General features: G+C 44.0%; 1 protein-coding gene across 2 annotated transcripts in view; it reads right to left on the minus strand.

The window, feature by feature from the left end:
* TAF2 (TATA-box binding protein associated factor 2) overlaps positions 1-13,861 on the minus strand; it is a 2,148,555-nt gene that overhangs the window by 1,320,171 nt on the left and 814,523 nt on the right. For both annotated transcript variants that reach the window (XM_069621552.1, XM_069621551.1), the window contains exon 15: positions 1,155-1,220. In XM_069621552.1, coding sequence (XP_069477653.1) covers positions 1,155-1,220 — 66 coding nt within the window. The remainder of the gene's footprint in view (positions 1-1,154; positions 1,221-13,861) is intronic.

Raw genomic sequence — 13,861 nt, forward strand, 5'->3', positions numbered from 1 at the left:
ATTCAGCACTGCAATTTCAGCATGAGAGAGGCATTTGTCTGAAAAATTGATAACTAAATCACATTTCACTGTGTTGCCTGACGTTTCTTGCTGCTCGACCTGGTCAAAATTCCAGGACGACCCTGATCCTCGTCGGAGCTTCCACTCCTGCTTCCGTTTCCCCCCTCTCCTGCCCCTTGTGTGGAACCTGGTATTGGTATATATCTTGTTGGTGGTGTTGCGAATGTGACTTGTTTAAAATTTGTAAATCTTATATTTTCCTTCTTGTGTCTGCGTATCTATTCTAAAAAAACTTTGCCCTCCACTATGTGCAGGTTCTGTACCTTCTTTGGTTCCGTCATTACTCTCTCTAAGTTCTTCCTCTGAGTCAGGATCTGAGCTAGCAGGTGTAGTACTGGAAGAGCTAGGTTTAGATCGCGGTGTTATATTTAGGTTGAAAAGTATAAACCCGTTACTGTCTATAGTCTCTGAAAAATGTTCTAAATTTCCTTAATTTGATATCATCCTGTATATTCTCGTAAGATTTTGTTCATTTTCTCATAATTCTTTTCCTTAGTAGTTTCTGCATTTGGCATAGCCTTCATTTCTTCTTTGATTTTATTAATTTGTACTATAACCCTCTTGTGTTCTCTTGTAGCATGTGTTATCAATAATTCTAACATTACCTTAGAACTCCGATTCAAATTCTTCTCCCAATTCTCTGCCAGATCAGCATCCTCATCATTATCAAAATTAGGGAAAATCAGAACTCTCAATCCCATGGCAATAATACCATTTTCTAAATAATTTGCTAAAGATGCATGTTCCCAGTACTTATTGATTTCTTTTTTCGATAGTCTTTCTAGTTTTACAAATTTCTGTTTGAGAGTTTCTGTTGCAGTGTAGCTACTCCTAAAAGGGTTGATTGTACTTCCCCTAAGTGCAAACAAAGCAGCTCTATCTTCGTCCCTGTTGCACATATAATCTGCCATTTTCTGGTAGTGGATTTCAGCAGGCACACAAAGCAAATCTGACAGGCTAGCGGTTTCTTTGTGGGAAAAAGAGACCATCCTTTATACAGAATTACATAATGAACCCCAACATTTCCTCAAACGATTTGTGTTTTAAAGTTACTCTTAAAAAATACTTCATAAAGTTATGACTAACACACTTACTCCATTGCAGACAGATCCATGTCCACTTCTTCTCCGTTCATCAATGGAATCTTTTTCTTCTTATTTCTAATTTCAAAGAAAACACAATATTAATTTCAACATGAATTAAAAAGCAGCAATTAATTGAATAATCTAAATTTAGAACGAAAATGCTACCTTCTGCTTTATAACTGTGTGTGGTGTGAGTCCCAAGAGACAGTGAACATTTATTCATTCTGTAATGGATGGTCCTTAATTCTTGCACTCGCCCTTTACTCCTCAACCAAATTTGACTTTCTGGCTATCATCTAAGATCGGACTAATATAGCAGGCCAATATACGCAAACAAACTATACGCAAACAAAGCATAGACTGATTAACTGGAAGATATTTGCAGTTTTTTGGATGGTGCCAGTGGATCAAAAAACATGCGGCTTCAGACCCTCCCACCAAGTAATCACTGGTTGTTTTTGTTTCGCCCTCCTTTCTCCACTCTTCTCACCTGTCCTGCTTGCTCCCATGCCTTCTTAACCTGCTTTCCACCAGTAAAAGAAATGCAAGGTCACATGACACCACCCACACATCAATTATTGCTCGTCTGCGCTTCATCCTCCATTTCCTACTTTGTTTTGCCTGTCCTAACATCTTCCTTCTTCAAATTAACCCGCACTTTTCTCTTATTCTGTTGTATGGATGGTGCAACTGATGCATGGTCACGGGATACTGCCCCACCCACAAGCCAATCAACGCGTCAGTTTCTCCCTCCTTTTTGTGCCTTCCCGACCTGTCTCCCCCTCTCTTCAGCCTATTAGCTCAAAGTGCATCTTTCTAGCCCAGGCGCCCCAAGCGAAGGACAGACAAGAACTTGGGCTTCTCCTGTTTGGCAGCAAACCCAAGAAGCATCACAAACCATTTACCACTTCCAATCCCCACCCGAACTATGCATATAAACAACCACCCTGCACCCAACATCCACACCCTTTGAAACTGCATAACTTCATTCACATCCCAATTGTCACCACCCTGCCTTCACCATCAAAATAGGAAACCTGCCTGACTCAGTAAAGCACTCGGCAGTCCCTTCATGTCGCAGACATTGCTGATCACATAAGAGCACACAGCCTTGATGCCTCAGTCATGGAAATGTGGTTTCCTCCCCCTATACCTGTTAGGGAGAATTCTCTCTTTAGGCTGAATTACCTAACCTGGTGAGTCCCCCAGCAGCTTAGCTGGATTTCTGGAGTTTGTTTTTTTCCTCCTGCCAAGAGTGAGACTCTTTTTCTCCCACTCTTGGACATGATTAATGGTATTCCTTTGATTGGTAATGTGTTTTATGGGCTATGGGGTTCTTTACTCCATAGGGTCTCATGTGGTTTTCCTATGTGTGTTACACAGCACCCTCCGTGCAGTAACACCGGGGTGTCATAGTGACACCCCACCATAGACTCCATACCCTGGGACTGACTACTGTCTCCCAGGGCATGTAAAGTCACCATTGGCTTTACTAGTCCCAAATTATTAACAGAAGCCAGTACAAACCATCATATTGTGGACGTACTGGTCGGGGCAATTCGATTGCCCCGGGGTCTGTTAGTCGAGTGGGCACGTCTCCGTCCCCCCTGATCGAGTTTTGCTGGTGGCAGTGGAAACTACTTTTTATATTCGACCGCGAATATTTTCCTATGGGATTTTCCCATTGTTCGAGGCTACCAACTTTAATTATTTAATTCTCATAGCCTCGAACATACCGCCGGTTTATTTTTTAATATTAATTCTCCGGTTGGTATTTTTTGGCAAGACTCGATTCTAAAATGGCGTTTGTGTTCTCTTCTGTGACTCCAACCCAAGTCGAGCCCTTTGTTCCACTTTTTGGCGGGCTTCTCCACAGAAGCCTCCGAAAGTGGTGCCACTCTGTCTGGGTACCACAGGAGGTGTGGGAGGGGGTTTAGGCACCCTGGACCGAGTTACCTTGGTAACTCAGGTCGCACTGTTTTGTGTGATTGGTCCAAGGGGTGGGCCGGCCGGCCCACCACTTAGCATGTTTGAGTGACAGCTAGGCTGAGTGAATGGGGGTTTTCTGTATAAAAGCAGGGCTTTGGGGACTGGAACTTCATAAGTCGCCACAGGACCTGAGAATCCGACGAGGGAGAAGCTGAGCCGACCTACCACGACAACACCACCAGTGGAGCCCTGCGGAACCGATTTACCACTTCCCGACGACAGAGAAGATCTCCCGGCTGGAGAGGCTTCTCCCCCTGACTGGAGGGCACAACCAGTTTACCTTCTTCTCTTCGCACCCCAGACCGGTTTGTGGTCAAATTGCCCATGCCAAGCACCCCGGCAGCCGGATACCCACTTACCACTGGACCGCAAATCAACGGACCGCTACTTGTACCTGAGAAGCTCTGCGGCGTGTTTCTTCCCTGGCAGTGCAACGGACTCCTGTCTTCCTCCACGACGAGATCCTCTCTTCCCCCAGACGACGCACCGACTTGCACCCGCTGCCAGGAACAACTGCCCCCACTGGAGCGTTCTCACCACTTTAAGGTACTGTGTCCGCCAGGCCTCCCTTTCTAAATATTGCAACAAGGTAATAATAACGCCTTAAACTTCTGGACTGGGCTGGCCGCCTTGACCCTCTAATTGGTCCCTTTCCTTGGTCCAACTCCTTTTTGAACCGTTACAAGACTTTTGTGCACTGCAACCGTGTGACCTTGGACACATTTCGTTTTGATCCTCTTAAAGCGGATCCAGCCTATTGACTCTGAATTCACGGTGCTACTTTGCCTTTCTCTCTTGTGTGTTTGTGAAAAAGTGTTGGGATCTGTTTCAATTTATTCTCTGCTCTTCTCTCCCTTTTTAAAACAAATTATTAGAGTGCCATCTATGTTAAGCGCTCACCGCTGTCTGAAAATAAGTGGGGCTTTACTTAAGACTTGTCTAATATTCTTTTAAGGGAGTGTATATCTTTTAGTGACCGTGTTTTTGAATTGCTTACTATTAGTGCATGTGTGTTTTTCTAGATGTGGTTTAAAAAAAATAATTATATCTCTTTTACACCAAGCCCTTTACTTGTTCTACTGTGTTCTCTTGACCTATTGTAAATACTCTGTATACTGCCTAACTCTTCTTGAGGGAAGTCTGACTGCTCAGCCACAGCTACCAAGTGAATCTGTGTGGTACAGACTGCTACCAAGTGGGTTACTGCCAAACACCTGTTGTCCTAGATCTTTTGCAGTGGTCCCAGAGGGAACTGCACAGGTTTCTGCCTAACACTGATGTACAGCGGTGGGATTTGTATTGAGTATACACTTTAGAGTGCTTGTTGAACACTTTAGGACAACTAACCACAGAGCTTAGCACTAAAAAAGCAGATTTTCTAACTATGTCTGCTATGGAGAGTTATACCCTAGAATCATTTTCTGCCAAAACTGCTGATTGCTTAAGTATTGTGTAGACATAAGAATCTCTCTGAGAAGGGCAAGAAAATGGAACTTATAGAAAGATTGTTAGAAAACCAAAGTCTGGGTGGTACAGAGGAATCTACCCCCCAGCAAATGTAGAAAACAGTGATGGTATTGATCTGAATCAAAGTCTTGAGAATGAATCAGAAGAGGAAAGTGAACCTAATGAAGTTAGCCACTCTGAACATCTGTCTGCCTTACCTACTGTACCTACTGGCCCTATACCAGGTCCCACATGTAACCCTGCTTATTTTGAACTTGAAAAAATGAAGCTTGAAAGCTTGAATTAGAGTACAAACGTTTTTTAGCTCAATCTGAAAGAAACCAAGAGCTAGAGTTCAGAAGAATGAATGCCCAGGCTGAGCAGAAGCAAGCTGAGTTAAGACTCGGACAACTAGAGCTTAATCACGAATTAGAAATGAAAAAGTTGTCTGTGGAAAATGCTTCTCTCTCCTCTGGTTCTTCTAGGAGTTCCAGTCCCAAAAGACCCTGGATGCCTAATGAATTAGTGGGTCTGTATGAACCTAGATTGGATGTATTGGATTGGTTGAAAATGTTTGAGTATAATCATGGGCTCCAGGACGTCACAAGGGAATGAGTTACTTCCCTGGTTGTTCTCTAGGCTTCCCCCTGTTGCAACTGATGTGGTAATGGAGTTGGGGGAGGTGGATAAGAAGGATTATTAATGTGTGAAGCTAGCTTTGATAGCTAGATTTGGGAAGACCCCTTCCCAGTACCTTAAGAGGTTTAGGACCCTCAAAAAGCATGATGGTATCCCTTGGGCTACCTGGGTGAGTGAAAGTTTCAAAAACTTAGAGGGATGGATTAAGGGTTACAGAGTTAACACTTATGAAGGAATGAAGAATCTTGTAATGTTGGAGTCAATTTATGATGCCTGCTCTCCTGAGCTCAGACAGCACTTGGCTGATTCAAAGGAATTAGATTCCAGGAAGTTAGCTAAGGCTGCTGACTTGTGGGTCGCCAATAGGGCCACTCACAAGGATTCTGGGGCTACTCAGAAAAAGGATGAGGGAAGACAGCCAAAGAAGGACTCCAAAGAGAATTCTAATAATTCCAATTCCAAAGAGGGCCCCAAACAGAACCAAAAGGGTAAGCCACCAGGGAAACCAAATCAGGCTAGTGTACCTCCTGGTGCCAAACCAGGAGGAGGTCAGGACAAGCCACCATTCCAGAAAGCATTTGGTAAATGCTTGGTTTGTGGCTCTACTGACCATGTGAAAGGAGATCCCAGATGTAAGGGTAAACCTTCAGGAGTCCAGCTTGTCTCCTTAGCCTTCGCTCCAGAGGAGGAAGTCCAAATGGCAAGTGGAAACTTTCTATTACTGGCTGATGAACCCATTGGAGTCTCAGCTGGTGTTTCTTTAGTGTCTCTGGGTCTGTCGGAACAACAGAACTTAGATGTGTATAATTCTATCCCAGATAATACTAAAGAGTATTATAAGGACAGTGTCTAGGTGAATGGTCAGGAGACTCCTGCCATTAGGGACACTGGGGCCAGCATAACTGTGGTGGACAAATCGTTTTTTCAGGCTGAGGATGTTGCTAAGGCACCCAAACGCCTCACCAAGTTAGCAGGAGGGCCTGTGCAGATGCTTCCCCAATTACCAGTTCTCATCCAGTGTAATGACATGACTTTGAAGATACCTGTCAGCATACAAAGTGAGGTGCCAGGAAGGGTTCTGCTGGGTAATGACTTGAAAACTCTTGGAGTAGTGTCACATACCCCCAGACCTCCTAGTAAAAGGTTACAGGAGCTCACCAGACCTGCAAGGGAGAGAACCACGAGAGGTACTCCCAAGGAGATGATGAAGAAAGAGATCACTCCTGCTCCACTGGAGATGTCAGCTGCTGTCTCTAAGCAACGAGAAGCAAAGGGGAAACCAAAGACTTCTAACCAGAAACCAGCAGTCAGCACTCAAGTGCAGCCAACAAGGACTTCCCCTAGGTTGTCCAAAGTTACACCAGTAACTCCCCCTCCAGCTGAGGCTGAGAGGGAGGTACAACCCTGTGTTGTTGAACTAGACTCTGAAGAAGAGCTAGTGGAAGGCCAGGAACTCATTGGAGATCTGGATCCTGTTGACCATCCTGAGCTGCAGTCTTTACTGGAAGAAGGTGGACCCAACAGGGCTGACTTCCGTAAGGGACAGAGAGAATGTCCAACTCTGGAAGGTCTTCGCTACCAGGCAGATGCTCAGGCTGAAGGGCAAGAGCCTGGGAAATATAGGTTACACTGGCTAACCTAATAAGATGGCTTCTTCTACAGTGAACCGACCGAGTCTGCACCTGTGGACAACAAACGACTTGTAGTACCCCAAGAGAACAGACCACAGTTTTTGCAGTTAGCCCATGAGATTCCTTTGGCTGGTCACTTGAGTTTCAAGAAGACTAAGGAAAGGCTCTCCCTCTCTTCTATTGGCCAAAGATGGGGCCCGAAGTAGATAAATACTGCAGGAGCTGCCACACCTGCCAGACTTCTGGTAAGGTTGGCTCCAAGAATGTGGCACCTTTAGTGCCTCTCCCAGTTGTGGGAGTCCCATTTGAGAGAGTAAGGATTGACATTGATGGTCCCCTTGATCCTCCAACTTCCTCAGGCAACAGGTTTATACTTGTTGTAGTAGACCATGCTACTAGGTACCCTGAGGCAATTCCTATGAGGACTGTTACAGCTCCGGCTGTGGCTAAGGCCCTCCTTGGTATTTTTACCAGGGTTGGGTTTCCTAAGGAAGTAATCTCTGACAGGGGGTCACATTTTATGTCCCACTACATAAACCTGCAGAGTTACTTACAAGTTCTGGGAAAACCTGCAGAGTTACTTACAAGTTCTCAACCGCATACCACCCTCAGACAAATGGGCTGGTTGAAAGGTTCAACAGAACCATGAAGAGCATGATAGGTGTTTTAGAGGACCCCCTTAAAAGAAAGTGGGACCTTCTACTGCCATGTCTTCTCTTTGCTTATAGAGAAGTCACTCAGTAGGGAGTAGATTATTCTCCCTTTGAACTTCTCTATGGCCATCCGGTCTGAGGTCCATTGGCCCTGATCAAGGAGGGGTTGGAGAGTGCTCCTTCCCCCAAGCCAGTCAGAGTGACTGACTATGTGATAGGTCTCCACAGGAGAGGTCTCCGCAGGAAATGATGGCAGAAGCAAGTGATAACTTGAAAGCTGGACAAGCATTGGTCAAGCACTGGCATGACCAAAAGGCTAACATGGTTGAGTTTACTCAAGACCAGCTAGTTCTCGTTATGAATCCAACAAGGCAGAGGGCCTTGCAAGACAAATGGATGGTACCCTTCAAAGTTGTGGGTAAACTTGGAGAGGTCAACTATCTGGTGGACTTGGGCAACCCCAAGGAGGCTCCGACAGTCTTCCACACCAACAGACTAAAAGCGTATGTCTCCAGACCTGATGTAGGAGCTTTGCTTCTAGCATCATCAGAGGAAGAAGAGAGTGAAGCTCTTCCTGATCTCAGAGGCTTACATTTGGACGAAAAAATTGAAGGAGTAAATCTCTCTTCAAATCTGACACCTGAGCAACAGGAAGAGTGCAAATCTATGTTAAATCAGTTTGCCTCTCTGTTCTAACTTTCACCAGGCTTGACCCCTTGGGGACAGCATGACATACTCACTGGTGACTGTCTGTCAGTCAAAAGCAGAGGATATCGAATGTCAGAGAATGTAAGAACCCACATCAAAGGTGAGGTCAACAAGATGCTTGATCTCGAGGTAATAGAGCCCTCTACTAGTCCATGGTCTAGCCCAGTTGTGTTAGTACCAAAGGCCGGATCTAAAGAACTTAGATTCTGTGTGGATTACAGAGCTCTTAATGCAGTCACTAAGACTGATGCCCACCCTTTGCCAAGGACAGATGAGTTGGTGGATAGACTTGGTGAAGCCAAGTATCTCAGCACATTTGACTTGACGTCAGGCTATTGGCAAATAGCCCTGACAGATCATGCCAAGGAGAAAACTGCATTTTCTACCCCCGTTGGCTTATACCAGTTTAAGGTTATGCCTTTTGGATTGAAAAATGCACCTGCCACGTTTCAAAGGATGGTAAACCAGGTTCTGAATGGGATGGAGGACTTCTGCGTGGCATACTTGGATGACATAGCAGTGTTCAGTAATTCCTGGGAGGAACATGTGGACCACCTGAGATATGTTTTGCAGGCTCTTGGAAAGGCCAATCTGACCATAAAGGCAAGTAAATGCCAGATTGGACAGAGTAAAGTGGTCTACCTTGGGCATGAGGTAGGAGGTGGAGAAATAAGGCCTTTGTCCAGTAAGATTGAAGCTGTGCAAAATTGGACAACACCTACTACTCAGACCCAGGTGAGAGCCTTCTTAGGTCTCACTGGGTATTACAGGAATTTCATTGAGAACTATGGGTCCATAGCTTCTCCACTGAATGTCATCTCCTCTCCAAAATTCCCTAAAAAGGTTAGGTGGAATGAGGAATGCAATCAGGCCTTTGAAACCCTGAAAAAGGCTATTTGCCAAGCCCCAGTACTCAGAGCTCCTGACTATCACCAAACTTTCATTGTGCAAACAGATGCTTCCAATGTAGGAATAGGTGCAGTCCTCAGTCAACTGGATGGGAAAGGTAGGGAGCACCCCATTTGCTTCATCAGCCGAAAGCTGAAGGATCCTGAGACAAGGTGGGCAACAATCGAAAGAGAATGCTTTGCTATTGTGTGGGCACTGAAGAAGTCTAGGCCATACTTGTATGGTTCTACTTTTGTCATTCAGACTGGCTTTACTAGTCCCAAATTATTAACAGAAACCACTACAAACCATCATATTGTGGACGTACTGGTCGGGGCAATTCGGTTGCCCCGGGGTCTGTTAGTCGAGGGGGCACGTCTCTGTCCCCCCCGATAGATTTTTGGCTGGTGGTAGTGGAAACTACTTTGTATATTCGACCGCAAATATTTTCCTATGGGATTTTTCCCATTGTTCGAGGCCACCAACTTTAATTATTTAATTCTCATAGCCTCGAACATACCGCCGGTTTATTTAATTCATATTAATTCTCCGGTTGGTATTTTTTGCCAAGACTCGATTCTACCACCACCGACTCACCACTTCCCGACGACAGAGAAGATCTCCCGGCTGGAGAGGCTTCTTCCCCTGACTGGTGGGCACAACCAGTTTACCTTTCTTTCTTCGCACCCCAGCCCGGTTTGTGGTCGAACTGCCCGTGCCAAGCACCCCAGCAGCCGGATAGCCACTCACCACTGAACCGCGAATCACCGGACTGCTCCTGGTACCTGAGAAACTCTGCGCCTGGTTTCTTCCCTGGCAGTGTAACGGACTCCTGTCTTCCTCAACGACGAGATCCTCTCTTCCCCCGGACGATGCACCGACTTGCACCCGCTGCCAGGAACAACTGCCCCCGCTGGAGTGTTCTCACCACTTTAAGGTACCGTGTCCGCCAGGCCTCCCTTTCTAAAGATTGCAACAAGGTAATAATAACTCCTTAACCTTCTGGACTGGCCGCCTTGACCCTCTAACTGGTCTCTTTCCTTGGTATAACTCCTTTTTGAACCATTACAAGACTTTTGAGCACTGCAACTGTGTGACCTTGGACACATTTCGTTTTGATCCTCTTAAAGCGGATCCAGCCTATTGACTCTGAATTCACGGTGCTTCTTTGCCTTTCTCTATTGTGTGTTCGTGAAAAAGTGTTGGGATCTGTTTCAATTTATTCTCTGCTCTTCTCTCCCTTTTAAAAACGAATTATTAGAGTGACATCTATGTTAAGCGCTCACCGCTGTCTGAAAATAGTGGGGCTTTACTTAAGACTTGTCTAATATTCTTTTAAGGGAGTGTATATCTTTTAGTGACCGTGTTTTTGAATTGCTTACTATTAGTGCCTGTGTGTTTTTCTAGATGTGGTTTTAAATAAATAATTATATCTCTTTTACACCAAGCCCTGGTCAGTGTTTACTTGTTCTACTGTGTTCTCTTGACCTATTGTGAATACTCTGTATGCTGCCTAACTCTTCTTGAGGGAAGTCTGACTGCTCAGCCACAGCTACCAAGTGAATCTGTGTGGTACAGACTGCTACCAAGTGGGTTTACTGCCAAACACCTGTAGTCCTAAATCTTTTGCAGTGGTCTCAGAGGGAACTGCACAGGTTTCTGCCCAACAATACCACACCCCATCCTGGAGATTCCCATCCATTCTGGCTAGAGCATCCAACACATGGATCATTTAGGAAATATTGACGAAGGCCCCACATAGTTTCAAAAGACCTCTGGCACCTGCATCCTTGAGGAAGGCTTATCATACAACTACTTAAGTCTACCGAGCTGGCACTTACAGCTTCCACACTAAAAGACAGCCACTATTAATTTGAACTACATCCCCACCACATAAAGACTTACTCCACAAGACCATGTGCATCATCACAATATCAGACATCGAACATTTCAACATCATCTTTCACTGGGAGCTCAATCTTCTGTGTAACACCCCACCAATCAAGAAACAAACACAAGCAACAAGAGTGTTGAGATGGATTTTCAGAAACAGCCCTGGGGAGGGATCTCAGAGGACACATCATTTTAGTAAAAAAGAAACTTGGAGCTAGCCGAACTCCATCAATGTAGTATAGCTGAGAAGTAAAGCTTAGAATTCTGGAGAAATCGCGTTGTTTAATGTTCCAAGGAGACACGTAGCACTCAAATCAATTTATGCACTGTAAAATACACTATTTATTAGGCTTCAACACACACTAAGCAACTGAGGTTGTGTAGTACTACTAAATCAAAAGTATGAATTATAGGGCAGCAGTCACCGCCCTATCGTTAAAGTGAGTCGAGACACGTAGGAACCCCTCAAAATAATGTTAATAACTTTTTATTCGAGTAAGGGATTTGGCTGGAAAGGTGATTAAAAGTCTGCGGGACCCCCAGGCTGCAAAGTTTTGTAATGATTCGTTAGAAAATAAAGTTATTAAGCGTCAGATTTTTTTCTCCAAAAGTGCGCCTACTTTCCATTTTCCCATAGACAAAAAGTCAATTTTTGCCAAAGCCCACAGCCCAAACCGCTGGACGCATTTGGACCAGGTCCGAAACAACTTGGGCACGAAGCGTTGACTGGCAATCCATGTGTGGTTTTGGGTTATTCCGTGCATTATATATTTTTAAATTTGATGGGGTGCCCCCCAAATATTATAGTTATATCTCCCATGGTGCATTGAAGGATCGTGATTTTCAGAAATGAAATGACTGCCATCTTGTTTTTCTCTTGATGTGAGAGATCTTCACATCTATAGCCAAGGTTATGGTAAAAAGAAACGCAGTAAAACGCGTTTTGCAGGTCAAAAAACATACAAATGCTGTCAAGGTATCAGTGGGGGGATGGCTAGAGGGCACTGAGTGAAATATGGGAGTTAGAGGGGGTACAGGGACCGGGTTTGCAATACAAAGCTTTCCGAAGCCTCAGCTATATCCGCGAATAGCTGACATCTCATAGCAAACTGAGTCACAGAAGCAGCGTGTGTTGTGGGGGGGAAAGGGAGAAGGCAGGGGAGGTGAGGCCATCTGGGGCATGGGGAAGCTGGCCTAGATGAGTGGGGCATTTGGTGAGGTGCAGGGGGGCAGGAAAGCATTTATTTTTGTGCCCGTTTTGCCAATATTTGCAGCTATATCCGAGGCTACAAACGACAACAGATAGCCGAGGGTATGTGTAGTTCGGTATCCGCGGCTATATAGTTTGGGGTGTCAGTGTTTTATATTTTTTTTTAAAGTTCTTTGTTTAGGAATAGTGACGTCGAGGGTGAAGTCACTGGCCATGGCCAGTGACCTGGTAGGTATTAGAGTGACTTTTTTTTATCTTGGATGTGTGTTTTCAGACTTTTGAGCATATGAGACTTTGGAGAAAGATAGAAGAAAATAGTTTAACAAAATTAATATAAAAAAGGAACAATTGTAGGCTAGTTTTAGATGCACCATACAATGCATTTTAGGTTGTGTGTTCTCACTTGTGGTATTATGTTGTGTGGGTGTGCAATGTTTGCCTATCTAGTTTACCTTTATGTATTTTTCTATGGGTTTTTATTTTTCAGTTACTTAACATATACATGAGTATTGTTGTTCAGTATTGATCATTTAAATTGGATTGTTTTCTTTAACCGCAGTTATGATAAAAGTCAATGAACTGTGGGTGCGCTTATAATTAAAAACAAAATGTTATTATTTATTGTATTTGTGTATTTTTATATAAGTAGTCCTTAGAAGGACTGTTTTGGGGTACACTGAGTGTAGAACTTTACCACTTTAGCAGTGCTGCTTAGATATTATAAAGGAACACTGCATTTATTCCATCGGATAGGTGTACTCCGTCATGTCTATAGAAATTGGCCATGTAGAACTGTATGTTGTTGTTCGCAATCCATAATTGGTTGTGGTCTGTCATGAATGCAAAAACTGTTTCATTAACATTTCATCAGGAATTCTCAATTTTACCATTAAATCTGGTGGTCCATCTGCATTTTTGCCTCTGAGTGAGATTGGAAAGGATAAAGATGGTGTGAGGAAATAGTTCCATTAGTTTTCCCATGTCTTGTTTCATCATTAAATTAAGGGACATCACTCGTACATTCACCAAATAATTGCCTCCACAATGAATTAGTGTGAAGTCTGGGTGTTAGCCACAGCTACCGGCAACAATTGGGAATTTTGAGTACTGAAACTGCATAAAATAAATTACAATAGATATTGTAATATATTTTTGCAGTCTGTGTTCAATTTTATCTATTTTTGTAATGTAAAATGTGGCCCTTAAAAGGGCCGTTTTGGGGGATGGAAAGAGGGATTTGGAATAGGGGAGGAAAATACATAAGGATGAAACATATCACAAAGGGAATTAAAATAAAATCCAACAAATATTTTTTGTAATATTTATGTTAGAAAAAAAGGTGTGGAAAAAAAAATGCCACTTAATAAAAAATACTAAGCATGACAGGTAATCTGATGTTCAGCAATTATTTTCAGCATTGCTCAATTGTGGCATCTCCGTTGACTACCCATTCGCAGCATCCTTTACACATGATCTGCATCCTGGAAAGGAGTGTCAGTAACAGAGGAGTCTGTATAGTGGATACCACTGCTGATGTAGACTTAATTTCCAGTTCGCGCTGTTGATGAACTGGTGGATGGAGGTTCTGCAGGCAGTGCTGATCTTCGTCTATGCAAGGAACGGGCCCCAAGCATTTTTCTTTTGTGATGTTCATGGGCT

The sequence above is a fragment of the Ambystoma mexicanum genome, chromosome 5q (genome assembly GCF_040938575.1).
Source record: "Ambystoma mexicanum isolate Mex_15411 chromosome 5q, UKY_AmexF1_1, whole genome shotgun sequence".
Lineage (NCBI taxonomy): Eukaryota > Metazoa > Chordata > Amphibia > Caudata > Ambystomatidae > Ambystoma > Ambystoma mexicanum.